Below are 17,708 nucleotides of genomic sequence, written 5' to 3' on the forward strand. Positions count from 1 at the left end.
GAGACAGAGATAGAGACAGAGTGATGTAGAGAGTGATGTAGAGACAAAGTGATGTAGAGACAGAGAGATATAGAGACAGAGAGAGATGCAGAGACAGAGAGATGTAGAGCCAGAGTGACAGAGTGATGTAGAGACAGAGAGATGTAGAGACAGATAGACAGAGTGATGTAGAGAGAGTGATATAGAGACAGAGTGATATAGAGACAGAGTGATATAGAGACAGAGTGATGGAGACAGAGAGACCGAGTGATGTAGAGACAGAGAGACCAAGTGATGTAGAGACAGAGAGACCAAGTGATGTAGAGAGAGAGTGATGTCGAGACAGAGAGATGTAGAGACAGAGGGATGTAGAGAAAGAGAGAGAGAGTGATGTAGAGACAGAGAGAGAGAGTGATGTAGAGACAGAGAGTGATGTAGAGAGAGTGATTTAGAGACAGAGAGGCAGAGTGATGCAGAGACAGAGACAAAGAGATGTAGAGAGAGAGATGTAGAGAGAGTGATGTAGAGACAGGGTGATGTAGAGACAGAGACAGAGTGATGTAGAGACAGAGAGATGTAGAAAGAGTGATGTAGAGAGAGTGACAGAGTGATGTAGAGAGAGTGACAGAGTGATGCGGAGACAGAGTGATGTAGAGAGAGTGACAGAGTGATGTAGAGACAAAGTGATGTAGAGACAGAGAGATATAGAGACAGAGTGATGTAGAGACAGAGAGACAGATTGATATAGAGACAGAGAGAGAGTGATGTAGAGACATTTACATTTACGTCATTTAGCAGACGCTCTTATCCAGAGCGACTTACAGTAGTGAATGCATACATTTCATACATTTTTTTTTCTGGCCCCCCGTGGGAATCGAACCCACAACCCTGGTGTTGCAAACACCATGCTCTACCAACTGAGCTACAGGGAAGAGATGCAGAGAGATGCAGAGACAGATGCAGAGACAGAGAGAGAGTTATGTAGAGACAGATAGACAGAGTGATGTAGAGAGAGTGACAGAGTGATGCGGAGACAGAGTGATGTAGAGACAGAGTGATGTAGAGACAGAGTGACAGAGTGATGTAGAGAAAGAGTGATGTAGAGAAAGAGAGACAGAGTGATAGAGAGAGGGATGTAGAGACAAAGTGATGTAGAGACAAAGTGATGTAGAGACAGATGTCGAAACAGAGTGATGTAGAAACAGAGTGATGTAGAGACAGCGAGAGTGATGTAGAGACAGCGAGAGTGATGTAGAGACAGCGAGAGTGATGTAGAGACAGCGAGAGAGAGTGATGTAGAGACAGCGAGAGAGAGTGATGTAGAGACAGAGAGAGAGAGTGATGTAGAGACAGAGTGATGTAGAGACAGAGTGATGTAGAGACAGAGTGATATAGAGACAGAGAGACAGAGTGATGTAGAGAGAGTGAGAGTGATGCGGAGACAGAGAGATGTAGAGACAAAGTGATGTAGAGACAGAGAGAGAGTGATGTAGAGACAGAGAGATGTAGAGACAGAGAGAGTGATGTAGAGACAGAGAGAGTGATGTAGAGACAGAGAAAGAGTGATGTAGAGACAGAGAGACAGAGTGATGTAGAGACAGAGAGACAGAGTGATGTAGAGACAGAGTGATGTAGAGACAGAGAGACAGTATGTAGATAGAGTGATGTAGAGACAGAGAGACAGTATGTAGATAGAGTGATGTAGAGACAGAGACCGAGTGATATAGAGACAGAGCGACAGAGTGATATAGAGACAGAGAGATGTAGAGACAGATGTCGAAACAGAGTGATGTAGAAACAGAGTGATGTAGAGACAGAGAGAGAGAGTGATGTAGAGACAGAGAGAGAGAGTGATGTAGAGACAGAGAGAGAGAGTGATGTAGAGACAGAGAGAGAGAGTGATGTAAAGACAGAGAGACAGAGTGATGTAGAGACAGGGAGACAGAGTGATGTAGAGACAGGGAGACAGAGTGATGTAGAGACAGAGTGACAGAGTGATGTAGAGACAGAGAGAGAGTTATGTAGAGACAGATAAACAGAGTGATGTAGAGACAGAGTGATGTAGAGACAGAGTGATGTAGAGAAAGAGAGACAGAGTGATATAGAGAGAGTGATGTAGAGAGAGTGACTGAGTGATGCGGAGACAGAGATGTCGAAACAGAGTGATGTAGAGACAGAGAGAGAGTGATGTAGACAGAGAGAGAGTGATGTAGACAGAGAGACAGAGTGATGTAGAGACAGAGAGACAGAGTGATGTAGAGACAGAGAGACAGAGTGATGTAGAGAGAGTGACAGAGTGATGTAGAGACAGAGTGACAGAGTGATGTAGAGACAGAGTGATGTAGAGACAGTATGTAGATCGAGTGATGTAGAGACAGATAGACAGTATGTAGAGAGAGTGATGTAGAGACAGAGACCGAGTGATATAGAGACAGAGTGACAGAGTGATATAGAGACAAAGTGATGTAGAGACAGAGAGATGTACAGACAGTGTGACAGAGTGATGTAGAGACAGAGAGTGATGAGAGAGAGTGACAGAGTGATGTAGAGACAGTGTGACGCAGAGACAGAGTGATGTTGAGACAGAGTGATGTAGAGACAGAGAGACAGTGATGTCGAGACAGAGATGTAGAGAGAGTGACAGAGTGATATAGAGACAGAGTGATGTAGAGACAGAGTGATGTAGAGAGTGACAGAGTGATGTCGAGAGAGTGACAGAGTGACGTAGAGACAGAGAGACAGAGTGATATAGAGACAGAGAGAGTGATATAGAGACAGAGAGAGATGCAGAGACAGAGAGATGTAGAGACAGTGACAGAGTGATGTAGAGACAGAGTGATGTAGAGAGAGTGACAGAGTGAAGTAGAGACAGAGAGATGCAGAGACAAAGTGATGTAGAGACAGTGACTTAGAGACAGAGTGGTGTAGAGACAGAGTGGTGTAGAGACAGAGAGACAGAGTGGTGTAGAGACAGAGAGGCAGAGTGGTGTAGAGACAGAGAGACAGAGTGATGTAGAGACAGAGTGATATAGAGACAGAGTGATGTAGAGACAGAGAGAGAGTGATGTAGAGACAGAGAGAGAGTGATGTAGACAGAGAGAGAGTGATGTAGACAGAGAGACAGAGTGATGTAGAGACAGAGAGAGAGTGATGTAGAGACAGAGAGAGAGTGATGTAGAGACAGATAGACAGAGTGATATAGAGACAGGGTGATGTATAGACAGAGAGACAGAGTGATAGAGAGACAGAGTGATGTAGAGACAGAGAGAGAGTGATGTAGAGACAGAGAGACAGAGTGATGTAGAGACAATGTGATGTAGAGACAGAGTGATGTAGAGACAGAGTGATGTAGAGACAGAGTGACGTAGAGACAGAGTGACGTAGAGACAGAGAGACAGAGTGATGTAGAGACAATGTGATGTAGAGACAGAGAGACAGAGTGATGTAGAGACAATGTGATGTAGAGACAGAGTGACGTAGAGACAGAGTGACGTAGAGACAGAGAGACAGAGTGATGTAGAGAGAGTGATGTAGAGACAGAGTGACGTAGAGACAGAGAGACAGAGTGATGTAGAGAGAGTGATGTAGAGACAGATGTAGAGACAAGAGTGATGTAGAGACAAGAGTGATGTAGAGACAGAGTGATGTAGAGACAGAGAGATGTACAGAAAGACAGAGTGAAAGGAAGCCTAAACACTCCACAAGACACACATCACTCAAGTCTACAACAAGGTGTGAAGGAAGCAATAACACTTCACACTTTGAAATTAGCAGCTGAGCACTCAACTACTTCCTGCACAATATCTTTAAAGGCAGGTTCTGCCTGTCATATAGTCAATAGATATACTATAGATACAGTATCTTTAATAAAGGTGTACACACACTTGGTTGTAGGCCTAAGCAACAGGCCAAATGAAAGGGCAGATAAAAATATGGGTGTGAGAGAGAGAAAAACAGGGGTCACAATGAATGTGCTTGAGAGGTAGAGACGCAGTATGTGCCAGTGGTTAGCGCTCTGTGTGTGTGTGTGTGTGTGTGTGTGTGTGTGTGTGTGTGTGTGTGTGTGTGTGTGAGTGAGTGATGGGGTCTCACCAGGTTCTTGAAGAGGGCTGTGAGCTCTTTGGTAAAGACGGCGAACTTGAGGAAGGCTGAGCCCACCTCCGGATCCTCTCTAGAGACACAGTTGTCGCCGAACTTCTCCATAGACTGAATGTACTGCTCCTCATTGTCAACGTGGGCTGAGAAACACAGTGGTCAGATCAAGTCAAATCACTATTTGTGTAAAGGGGATTTTGCATGGGTAAAAAACACACTTTACATCATTAAAAACGAATCAGAGAGGCTTTTCACAGACTCGTATTTTAATAGGATCCTCTATGCCATCCTATAGAGTTAGTGAGACTTGTTAGTGGACATTTCATATCTCTGTGATACTGTCTTTTCTAAACTGACCTGACCTGAAAAATGTTAGGTCTGATCACTGATAAGCTTGAGGAAGGCGAATACATTCAATTCAATACAACTTTATCCCCCCAGGGACATACACAAAGCGTCTCATAGAGTGCTGAGCGTCAGGAATTCTCCCTGTAAGACAGGAAATTGGCTTAGATGTGGTGTTCAATTAATCAATCAATCAAATGTATTTTACATCAGCAGATGTCACAAAGTGCTGTACAGAAACCCAGCCTAAAACCCCAAACAGCAAGCAATGCAGATGTAGAAGCACATGCAGGAGCATGCAGGCGCATGCAGGCGCATGTAGGAGCATGCAGGAGCTTCATTAGAACAGTGTGCATGTCCCAGAAACAGGATGAAAATCATTCTACTACTTTCCTGACTGACGTCCCACCAGTCTCAACACTTTCAGTTGCCATAAATACATGACATGAATCCTGAGTAAAACCCCCTAACCCGGTCTGTTGGTGCTGCCTTGCCAACTCAATAGCTATAGGAGTTGTCAACTCAAGACCAGCACAAACAGATCTGGCACCAGACTAACGATGCCATTCTTCCACAGCCTTTCATAACAGTGACGAGCATGTTGGGCCTGTAAAGCGTGTGTAAAGACTCAGAGCTTAGTTTACACAGCAGCTCCAAACAAAAGCAATGTGGCGTTAAAGCTAGACTTAAAAATGAATAATATGTACCCATTTATTGTTGAAGAATATAACTTATGATGATCTTAGTTCAACTGTCACACTCCATGAGAACCCGACATATAAGCTTGTTTTACCCCAACGTTTGTTGAGACTGCTTTTTAGCGAAACAGGGGCGGGGAAAAGACCTTGTTATTGTTTCAATGAAGGATTCTAGCTTTAAGGTATTTCCAGCATGTGCAGATCCAACTCGGTTCGAGGCGTGATAATCAGCCCCTGGGATTACACTGGGAGGTCTGTGGACTGGGTGGAGAGGGACAGTCATGGAAGAAAAGGGTCTGGGTTTAACCGAGTAGGGACGTTTAATATACTATATTGTAGGAGGGACCTCTGCTCCTTAGGCCTGCTGGGACAAGTGTGTGGAATGGGAGGAATGTGTTGAGGTGCTATAAACTCTCTCTCATACACTAATGAGTCAGACACACTAATATTATTGTGCAATATACAACTGGAGTATAGAGGTTAGTGGGTGTAGTGAATGTGATATAGATGCTATATACATTATGGATATATGGAAACTGTACACCAGGACTGACTCACTCACTAATGTACTGTCCTGTAATGTACTGTTGGTACTGTAATGCACTGTGTTGTACTGTAATGTGCTCTACTGTAATATACTGTACTGCACTGTACTGTTGTACTGTAATGTACTGTGTTGTAATGTACTGCACTGTACCGTAATGTACTGTGTTGTGTTGTACTGTACTGCACTGTGTTGTACTGTGCTGTAATTACTGTAATGTACTGTAGTGCACTGTACTGTACTGTAATTACTGTAATGTACTGTACTGTGTTGTGTTGTAGTGTACTGTGTTGTAGTGTACTATACTGTAGGGTAGTGTACTATATTGTGTTGCACTGTACTGTACTGTGTTGCACTGTACTACGTGGTAGTGTACTGTACTGTGTTGCACTGTAATGTACTGTGTTGTAGTGTACTGTACTGTGTTGTAGTGTACAATGTGGTAGTGTCCTGTACTGTGTTGTACTGTATTGTAGTGTACTGTAATATATTGTACTATGTAGTAGTGTACTGTACGGTTCTATACTGTTTAGTACTCACCCAGGCCAGAGATGTTTATGGCCTTGACAGACTTCTTGATCTTGTGAAGAACTCCTCTGTCTACATCTAGAGCCTGTAGGGAGAGAGAACACACAGAGACACACCTATGAGGTACATCTAGAGCCTGTAGGGAGAGAGAACACAAAGAGACACATCTATGAGGTACATCTAGAGCCTGTAGGGAGAGAGAACACACAGAGACACACCTATGAGGTACATCATGTTTAACTATTTGTTACTTGTTTAATTATTTGTTACTTTAATTTTCAATTTTTCTACTAATCTATTTTTTACTTAACACATTTTTCTTAACTTCTTAAAGCATTGTTGGTTAGCGGCTTGTAAGTAAGCATTCACTGTCTACACCTGTTGTATGCGGTGCATGTGACAATAACATTTGATTTGATTTGATTAAGAGGCTGTAGGGAGAGGGATCACAAAGAAACACATCTATGAGGAAGGAAGTAAACAGAAAGTCGCTCACTCCCTCCCTTCCTCCCCCCCTTCTCCCTCACTCCCTCACTCACTCCCTCACTCACTCACAGCCCAGTCCTTAGTCACTGTGTGTGTATGAATTCCCCTGAGATTAGAGCAGTGAATGTGAGAATGGCCATGCAGTCCTGAGCCCAGCCCTACTGTTTACACAGTAACAAGACAGACATGGCAACATGCCAGCCAAGCCCACGGTCTGCCTGCACAACCATAATGCTATAGTGATAGGCAGCCACTCTCTGTGAGTCCAAAATGGCAACATATTCCCATAGGGCTCTGGTTAAAAGTAGTGCACTGCCAAGATACAGTCTCTGATATGAAGCTCAGAAACCAGAGAGGCTGTAAAAACAAGGAAATGGTTTGTGGGAAAACCACACTTGGGAACGATGGGGATCAGATGGTGTGATCCTGTAATGGTCTACTAAAAGAACAGTGGAGATCAGATGGTGCGGTCCTGTAATGGTCTACTAAAAGAACAGTGGAGATTAGATGGTGCGGTCCTGTAATGGTCTACTAAAACAACAGTGGAGATCAGATGGTGCGGTCCTGTAATGGTCTACTAAAAGAACAGTGGAGATTAGATGGTGCGGTCCTGTAATGGTCTACTAAAACAACAGGAGATCAGATGGTGCGGTCCTGTAATGGCCTACTAAAACAACAGTGGAGATCAGATGGTGCGATCCTGTAATGGCCTACTAAAACAACAGTGGAGATCAGATGGTGCGGTCCTGTAATGGTCTACTAAAAGAACAGTGGAGATCAGATGGTGTGGTCCTGTAATGGCCTACTAAAACAACAGTGGAGATCAGATGGTGTGGTCCTGTAATGGTCTACTAAAAGAACAGTGGAGATCAGATGGTGTGGTCCTGTAATGGTCTACTAAAAGAACAGTGGAGATCAGATGGTGTGATCCTGTAATGGCCTACTAAAAGAACAGTGGAGATTAGATGGTGTGGTCCTGTAATGGTCTACTAAAAGAACAGTGGAGATTAGATGGTGCGGTCCTGTAATGGCCTACTAAAAGAACAGTGGAGATCAGATGGTGCGATCCTGTAATGGCCTACTAAAAGAACAGTGGAGATCAGATGGTGCGGTCCTGTAATGGCCTACTAAAAGAACAGTGGAGATTAGATGGTGCGGTCCTGTAATGGTCTACTAAAAGAACAGTGGAGATCAGATGGTGCGGTCCTGTAATGGTCTACTAAAAGAACAGTGGAGATCAGATGGTGTGATCCTGTAATGGTCTACTAAAAGAACAGTGGAGATTAGATGGTGTGGTCCTGTAATGGTCTACTAAAAGAACAGTGGAGATCAGATGGTGTGATCCTGTAATGGTCTACTAAAAGAACAGTGGAGATCAGATGGTGTGGTCCTGTAATGGTCTACTAAAAGAACAGTGGAGATCAGATGGTGTGGTCCTGTAATGGCCTACTAAAAGAACAGTGGAGATCAGATGGTGTGGTCCTGTAATGGTCTACTAAAAGAACAGTGGAGATCAGATGGTGTGGTCGTATAATGGTCTACTAAAAGAACAGTGGAGATCAGATGGTGTGGTCCTGTAATGGCCTACTAAAAGAACAGTGGAGATCAGATGGTGTGGTCCTGTAATGGTCTACTAAAAGAACAGTGGAGATCAGATGGTGTGGTCCTGTAATGGTCTACTAAAAGAACAGTGGAGATCAGATGGTGTGGTCCTGTAATGGCCTACTAAAAAAAGTAGAGAAATACATTAGACTCATTCAACTGACATATTTTGCGATTCCTGTGTGAATTTATATCTACAGTAATTACTAACTTTCTTGGGTGAGCAGACGACAATGCTGTGTCCTTGGTTGATGTGTCAGCCATTCTCTTACACCCTTTTCACACTATCATGCATACCCAAACCAAATGGTTTTGCTTTACTCCACATGTGTCTGGTGGCCGGACACTCACCCAGCCCAGGGAGCCCAGCGGACACTCACCCAGCCCAGGGAGCCCAGCGGACACTCACCCAGCCCAGGGAGCCCAGCGGACACTCACCCAGCCCAGGGAGCCCAGCGGACACTCACCCAGCCCAGGGAGCCCAGCGGACACTCACCCAGCCCAGGGAGCCCAGCGGACACTCACCCAGCCCAGGGAGCCCAGCGGACACTCACCCAGCCGCAGCCCACTGGGCACAGACGTCAATTCAACGTCTATTCCAGGTTGGTTCAACGTAATTTCATTAAAATGATGTGGAAACAACATTGATTCAACCAGTGTGTGCCCAGTGGGAGGAAGGCACGGGAGCAGACAAGCTGGGACAGGCTGGGCGGTCTGTGTGAGAGAGAGAAAGCATGCTAGGACAGGAGTGCATCAGCCTAGCCCAAGCCCCAGGGACTCTCCCAGGATGCAGCAGTGATCTACCGAGCTAGAGCTTTGTTCTGAGCTAGACTGGAGAGTGATCTTCCTCTGAGACTATATGGCAGTGTTCCCCACCACATAGCTCTGGTCCAGGGCATTACGTGCATCTTGCTGACACTGAGGCTTCCTGGACAAGAGCTACCCACCATGCAACACAGGCAAGGAAACAGCAAGACACTCCAGACCACAGTAGGCTGCTCAGGAACTGTCAGGCAGATAAGAGGAACTGGGAAGGAGAGAGCTGTCTGTCAGTCGACCTGATGTAAAAACCGCCATTACAGCTGCCTGCCTGCTGTCTGTTCTCGACATTAGTGTTGTTCTATCTGGCATTACACATCTCATACGTGCAATTGAAGTTGGAAGTTTACATACACTTAGGTTGGAGTCATTAAAACTCGTTTTTCAACCACTCCACAAATTTCTTGTTAACAAACTATAGTCTTGACAAGTCGGTTAGGACATCTACTTTGTTCATGACACAAGTAATTTTTCCAACAATTGTTTACAGACAGATTATTTCCCTTATAATTCACTGTTTCACAATTCCAGTGGGTCAGAGGTTTACATACACAAAGTTGACTGTGCCTTTAAACAGCTTTAGAAGCTTCTGATAGCCTAATTTGAGTCAATTGGAGGTGTACCTGTGGATGGATTTCAAGGCCTACCTTCAAACTCAGTGCCTCTTTGCTTGACATCATTGGAAAATCTAAAGAAATCAGCCAAAAATGTGTGGACCTCCACAAGTCTGGTTCATCCTTGAGAGCAATTTCCAAATGCCTGAAGGTACCACATTCATCTGTACAAACAATAGTACGCAAGTATAAACACCACGCAGCTGTCATACCGCTCAGGAAGGAGATACGTTCTGTCTCCTAGAGATGAACGTACTTTGGTGCGAAAAGTGCAAATCAATCCCAGAACAATAGCAAAGGACCTTGTGAAGATGCTGGAGGAAACAGATACAAAGTATCTATATCCACAGTAAAACGAGCCCTATATCGACATAACCTGAAAGGCCGCTCAGCAAGGAAGAAGCCACTGCTCCAAAACCGCCATAAAAAAGCCAGACTAAGGTTTGCAACTGCACATGGGGACAAAGATCGTACTTTTTGGAGAAATGTCCTCTGGTCAGATGAAACAAAAATAGAACTGTTTGGCCATAATCACCATCGTTATGTTTGGAGGAAAAAGGGGGAGGCTTGCAAGCCGAAGAACACCATCCCAACCGTGAAGCACGGGGGTGGCAGCATCATGTCGTGGGGGTGCTTTGCAGCAGGAGGGACTGGTGCACTTCACAAAATAGATGGCATCACGAGGCAGGAAAATTATGTGGATATATTGAAGCAACACCAGTCAGGAAGTTAAAGTTTGGTCGCAAATGGGTCTTCCAAATGGACAATGACCCCAAGCATACTTAAAGTTGTGGAAAAATGGCTTAAGGACAACAAAGTCAAGGTATTGGAGTGGCCATCACAAAGCCCTGACCTCAATCCTATAGAAAATTTGTGGGTAGAACTGAAAAAGCATGGGCGAGCAAGGAGGCCTACAAACCTGACTCAGTTACACCAGCTCTGTCAGGAGGAATGGGCCAAAATTCACCCAACTTATTGTGGGAAGCTTGTGGAAGGCTACCCGAAACGTTTGACCCAAGTTAATCAATTTAAAGGCAATGCTACCAAATACTAATTGAGTGTATGTAAACTTCTGACCCACTGGGAATGTGATGAAAGAAATAAAAGCTGAAATAAATCATTATCTCTACTATTATTCTGACATTTCACATTCTTAAAATAAACTGGTGATCCTAACTGACCTAAGACAGGGAATTTTTACTTGGATTAAATGTGAGGAATTGTGAAAAACTGAGTTTAAATGCATTTGGCTAAGGTGTATGTAAATTTCTGAGATTCAACTGTATATACACTGTATTCTATACTATGGTATGTTAGTCACTTAATAATGTTTACATATCTGGCATTACTCATCTCATATGTATATACTGTTTTATATACTATTCTACTGTATCTTAGTCCGTTCCGCTCTGACATCGCTCGCCCATATATACATAGTCTTAATTAATTTCTACTTAGATTTGTGTGTATATGTTGTGAAATTGTTAGATATTACTGCACTGTCGGAGCTAGAAACACAAACATTTCGCTAGATCCACAATAACATCAGCTAAACACGTGTATGTGAACAATAAAATCTGACTTGGTCAACATGACTGAAGCATATGTGCATGTATGTGTGTTTCTGTCCAACTTGATATACACTGTGTGTTCACTATTAACTGTGAAATCAAATGGGGGGGGGGGGGGGGGGGAGCTGTTTGACTTTCAGTTGTGAAACAGAGAAAGCCAATGCAATACAACACTTCCTTGTTTTGAGAGATTCCACTAAATGTAACACAAGTGTTCTCTAGTCACCTCTCCTCATGTGGTATATTCTGCAACACTGTACACACAGCAGCAGATCCTCTCATATGGCAGTGTGTGTGTGTGTGCGTATTCCTCCATTGTGCAAACACAGTATTCCGTAATATGAATAGGCCCTACACTGTGACAGCAATCCAGTGATTCATACAGCCTGCCGTAAGGCCAGTAGTGTATTGGTGGCATAGAGAGACCACTTCCGTATTACCAGCCTATTACCTGCCTGACCTGAGGCATAGAGATCACTTCCTTATTACCAGCCTATTACAAGCCTGGCCTAGGGCAAAAGCACATCTCCAGAGACCAATCAGGAGCAGATCTGAATGCCAACAGATGCCAGGAATGCCTTAGGAACACCCGTTGTGATCTACTGTGCATGACAGTAGGCCTTATGCCAAAAACACAAGGGTTATGTCCCAAATAGTCCAGCCATATGTATGCCATTTGGGACCTAGTAAGGAAAGCCAATTCAATGGATATGGATGTGTGAGGGATCCACTGGGCATTAAAGGTGTGGTACTACTCAAAGTTTGTAAAGGGCTCAAGACTCTTTAATGTGTGGATGTGTCCACACAAGCGAAACTGCCTCTCAGGCAAACAGATAAGATCTCTTCCTCACATTGGGGTAGGCATTTTTGCATAAGTCACAGAGGATGTTTGTAGCCTACAATAATGACATCTTTAAAATATGCTCAAGCCTCTTTAACATGTGGAAGTGTCCACACAGTTTTCAAAGTGAAACTGCCTTGTAGGCAAACAGATAAGATAGCTTCCTCACAATGGTGTAAGGCATTTTTTACGAGTCAGAGACCTTTGTAGCCTACAATAATTACATCTTTCAAAGGGAATTTTCAACTACATTTGTCGTCTATGGATTGCTGAATGGCATTGGTTTAGAATGGAATGCCTATAAACTATGGTGTGGGCACTTGTTGGTGGACACTTGTGGAGAATGGCATGGGCGAGGTTCAACACAACTAGGATAAGAAAACCTGCTTTGATTTCGAAAAGAAAAATTCGTTACTATTTTGAGTTTAGAAGTTCTAGCCTGATCACTTTCAGGGAAACTGAACTAACTCGACAAATAACTGTTAAAATGCGGTTAGGCTACTCTGTGCGTAAAGGCGCACATGTTAATCTAAGAACACCTTTACCATATTTCGAGTCAATTATATTAATAGTTTTCACACTGCCATGGCCTGCACCCACCTCTTCTAATGCTGCCACGGCGTTCCGACAATGGGACATCCGAGTGGTGAAATTCGAGGTTGTGGGCGCTTTGTAGTCCTCGTTAGTTTCAGCCACAAATTCCGTGACCGTGATCAACTCCGGCAGCGGCATGTTTGTTCACTTTAAATGCGTTTATATCGATAAATACGTTATTCCTCGATTATTTGTTGATTAAACAGTACGTTTCACACACAAAAAAACAACGGAAATGTAAGATTTATAAATCAAAGTGTGCCATACGATTTGTTAGGCTACTCCCAAATTTGCCATTCCGGTATCTGCGTCGATCCACATACAGTAAAACTACAGTAGTAAAATGTCCCTTTATTTGTGGGTTAACCTTGTATCCACGTCGAATAAAAAGTACTCCAATATTCCATTACTACAGTTTGCCCACGCAATAAAATGATTAAAAACAACGTGAAATTACTTTCTCCCTGTGGTCTATCCGGATCTATCCCACCAGCTCGTTTTCACAACAACCTGTGACTGAGCGCATACAGTGGAGCGTCAACCTGAACATAGAAAGGGGCGGGACGAACGCATGTTTGGGCGAAAAGGAGCAGAGATTGATTTACCTTTTCTCAGTTGGCGTTCAACACTCACTAGCAGACAGCTACGACAAAAGTTGAAGATAAGGTGGCTCCGGCAACAGGTGTGCATCATAGGAACTCTATTTATGAATGAATAGTTATAAATAACTTTTCCAAATGGTGTACCTCGTAAATAGGTATATGGCCAAGATGTTGCAGATGGCTATAAATAAAAAAAGGGTTAAGACATACAGTATATACAGTACCAGTCAAAAGTTTGGACACACCAACTCATTCCAGAGTTTTTCTACACTGTAGAATAATAAATACATCAAAACTATGAAGTAACACATATGGAATCATGTAGTAACCAAAAAAGTATTAAACAAATCAAAATATATTTTATATTTGAGATTGTTCAAAGTAGCCACCCTTTGCCTTGATGACAGCTTTGCACACGCTTAGCATTCTCTCAACCAGCTTCACGAGGTAGTCACCTGGAATGCATTTCAATTAACAGGTGTGCCTTGTTAAAAGTTAATTTGTGTAATTTCTTTCCTTCTTAATATGTTTGAGCCAATCAGTTGTGTTGTGACAAGGTCGGGGTGGTATACAGAAGATGGTCTTTTACCAAATAGGGCTAAGTCCATATTATGGCAAGAACAGCTCAAATAAGCAGAGAAATGACAGTCCATCATTACTTTAAGACATGAAGGTCAGTCAATCCGTAAAATTTCAAGACCTTTGAAAGTTTCTTCAAGTGCAGTTGCAAAAACCATCAAGCGCTATGATGAAACTGGCTCTCATGAGGACCACCACAGGAAATGAAGAACCAGAGTTAACTCTGCTGCAGAGGACAAGCTCATTAGAGTTTATTGCACCTCAGATTGCAACCCAAATAAGTGCTTCACAGAGTTCAAGTAACAGACACATCTCAACATCAACTGTTCAGAGAAGACTGCGTGAATCAGGCCTTTATGGTTGAATTGCTGCAAAGATTGTGTAAGAGCTATTTGACCAAGGAGTGATGGCGCTGCATCAGACGACTTGGCTTCCACAATCACCTGACCACCAACTCAATTGAGATGGTTTTGGATGAGTTGGACCGAAAAAAGCAGCCAACAAGTGCTCAGCATATGTGGGAACTCCTTCAAGACTGTTGGAAAAGCATTCATCATAAATTTGGTTGAGAGAATGCCAAGAGTGTGCAAAGCTGTCATCAAAGCAAAGGGTGGATACTTTGAAGAATCTAAAATATATTTGATTTGTTAAACACTTTTTTTGTGTGTTATAGTTTTGACATCTTCACTATTATTCTACAATGTAGAAAATAGTAAAAATAAATAAAAACCATTGAATGAGTAGGTGTCCAAACTTTTGACTGGTACTATATATAAAAATGACACACACACACCCACGTTTATTCATATGAGGATGCATTTTAAATGTTCTCTTCTTTAGTAATAACAGACTGTTTTAACATTGGAAAGACAAACAAAAGTAAAACTTTCAAAAGAAAATGTAAAACATGGTCAGATTTTTTTTTTTTTTTTACATAAGCAAAGAACATATACACATTATGTTCCAATCCACTATTTTACACGATGACCCTGCTTTAGACAATGATCAAATCCACAGTTCCAAGGGAACTGGGGGTACTGAGGGGGCTGCAGTACCCGCTGATAAATCACAATTAGGGTTGCAAAGGGTCGGAAGCTTTTTGGGAAATTTCCCAAAATTTCCATTGGAAGTTAAGCCCTGGAATTTGGGGAATTTTGCTTGAATTCATTAAAAAAAAAGTTAGCTTATAACAGTGAACCTTTTTTGTGGGATACACATAATTCTAGGTCTTGTGGCATATTTTGGTTAAATTATCCCCAATTCAATGGAATTGCAACCCTCTGCAAGCACAGTGCATTCTTCCATCACATGTACAGCTGATTCTCAAGATCTTGCACACTAATGAGATGCTATTGAGCCCACACTACTACTACCTCTGTCTGAGCCAAGGACTACATGCTTTCTGGTAAGTTTTGATTACAATACTGGCTGGGGTGAATATATTTTATATGACAAACTATTTTTGGTTAACTAGTAAATAGTAGCCTACAGCAAAGTGTGTTTAAATCATTTCTAACTTGTGAACAATTTCTGCTAGTTAGTTTTTGCTACCATGTGAGTTTTTAGCTTGCTTGAGCCTGCTAACTGAGGAGTGTTAAATCACTTGTTTCCATACAAGTTTAATTTTAAAACACTTATCTTACAAAGGAGTTTTAATCAAACTGCTTAACTATTTATCTGTACATGGAATTGTATATATTTATTTTTTTACTCATTTTTTTCTAATCTTTACAGGAAAATGCCACGGGCACTATCTGATGTGTGGAGAGATTTCACTGCAGATAATGTAGAAGGATAGGCTGTGTACATTTGCAAATACTGTGCCAAATCATATGTGAAGAATGCAACAAAGATGCAGAATCATCTGGCCAAGTGCATAAAGTTCCCTCAGCGCTCACAACAAGCAACCTCTGACAAAAGTCCCTCTACTTCTATTCAAGGTGAAAATGATGAATCAGCCACCTTATCGATAGCAACAGCTCATGGTCCTCCTGGAATCAGAATCAGTATTTTTGACTCATTGTAGGAACGTAGTCAGAGAAATGCTGATGAATGTCTTGCTCGAGTTGTGAATGCAACTGGTTCACCTCTGATGCTCACAGGTAATGTCTATTGGAAGAGATTTCTGAATGTTCTTCGCCCAGCATATACCCCTCCAACCAGACATGCTTTATCTACTCATTTTCTGGATGCAGAGTTCAACAGAGTTCAAGTGAAGGTCAAGCAAATCATAGAGAAAGCAGACTGTATTGCAATCATGAAGACTTCTGCCTGAAGCCCATACACGCTGCAGCGTACATGTTGGACCCCAAGTTTGCTGGCAAGAGCATCCTGTCTGGAGCAGAGATCAACAAGGTCTATGATGTTATCACTACCGTGTCTCGCCACCTTGGCGTGGATGAGAGCAAGGTTCTTGGCAGTCTGGCGAAGTACACTTCCAAGCAAGGGCTTTGAGATGGAGATGCAATATGGCAGTCGTGCCAACATATCTCATCAGCCACCTGGTGGAAGGGACTTTGTGGATCTGTGGCTCTTTCCCCTGTTGCCTCCAACATCCTCCAAATCCCACCAACATCAGCGGCCTCAGAGCGCAACTGGTCCTTGTTTGGGAAAACACACACCAAAGCATGCAACAAACTGACCAATACAAGGGTTGAAAAATGAGTGGCCATCCGGGAAAATTTGAGGCTTTTTGAGCCTGACAACGAGCCATCCTCAACAAGGTTGGAAAGTGAAAGTGAAGATGAGGCCTCAGAGTCCGATGTTCAAGAGGTGGACATTGAGGAGGTCCAGGGAGAAGACATGGAAGCCTGAGAGGAAGACAACCAAAGCTTTAGGTTCTAGGCTATCATTTTACATATGTATGTTGAAAACGTTTTTGGGAGATGCGAGGGATCATTCAATATTCCCTTTTTGTTGTTCAGTGAAATCATCCCATGTGAACAATCAACTCTTTCAGTCAAAGTTCAATTCGTAACAATTAAAAAAAAAAATTATATTGGAAGGATGTAATCATTTGCAATTATGTCTGCTTATGATAAGGTCAAATGTTTGTTTCTGTTGCCATATGATATGGTAAATATATCCAATGCAAAAAACATCTACATTTAAATTAATTTGCATACATTTCCGTTAATTCCCATATATTCCCACAGAAAGTTTCCACCCCTGAATATTCCCCAAAATGTGCAACCCTAAATCACAATTAAAAAATTCATAATATTACTAATACAAAGAATATATATTTTTTTGTTTCTACCAAATTAGTACACTAGGCCTTTATTACTCATGTATAAGCAGAGAAAAATAAATCGCCAGCAGAGCAGGAGAAAAATACCGGTCACATTGATACTTTAACATTTTGCACCTATTTTAAGATGATCAAAATGTACAGTATTACAGTAGTAGTGTATTGTAGCCTCAAATGATGATTCACTTTAGTTAACTCAGGAGAAAAATGAACAGTTGATTTGGACTACACCAAAACATCAATGTTTATACCTTTCTTTTGTGAAGTAACTGACCTCATTTGATACAGCATCTCACAAACCTATTTTATAGTTAACAGCTCCCTCTGCTGAACATATTGAGGAGCACATTCAATGTTCCAATCCAATCATGGCATAATATCACTTTCTTACAGAGTAGGATATCTCAAGGAAGTAATGTACCTTACATATAGGTAAATTAATATCTAGGGCACCTAATAAAGCTTAACAATTGATGAATTTGATTGATTGAAAAGCACAGCTGTTACCTGTGTGCAGAAGCATGATCTCTCCTCCAGAACTAGAAAGTCTGGTCTTTCTAC

At 42.4% G+C, this 17,708-nt stretch overlaps 1 protein-coding gene across 1 annotated transcript in view; it reads right to left on the bottom strand.

Moving 5' to 3' along the window:
• LOC115174980 (arf-GAP with SH3 domain, ANK repeat and PH domain-containing protein 2) overlaps window positions 1-13,535 on the bottom strand; it is a 37,401-nt gene extending 23,866 nt beyond the window's left edge. The window contains exons 1-3 of the mRNA XM_029734068.1: window positions 12,723-13,535; window positions 6,202-6,274; window positions 4,072-4,217 (exon numbers count right to left, since the gene is read on the bottom strand). Coding sequence (XP_029589928.1) covers window positions 4,072-4,217; window positions 6,202-6,274; window positions 12,723-12,854 — 351 coding nt within the window. The 5' untranslated portion in view covers window positions 12,855-13,535. The remainder of the gene's footprint in view (window positions 1-4,071; window positions 4,218-6,201; window positions 6,275-12,722) is intronic.
• Between the last annotated feature and the right edge of the window lie 4,173 nt (window positions 13,536-17,708).

The sequence above is a fragment of the Salmo trutta genome, chromosome 35 (genome assembly GCF_901001165.1).
Source record: "Salmo trutta chromosome 35, fSalTru1.1, whole genome shotgun sequence".
NCBI lineage: Eukaryota > Metazoa > Chordata > Actinopteri > Salmoniformes > Salmonidae > Salmo > Salmo trutta.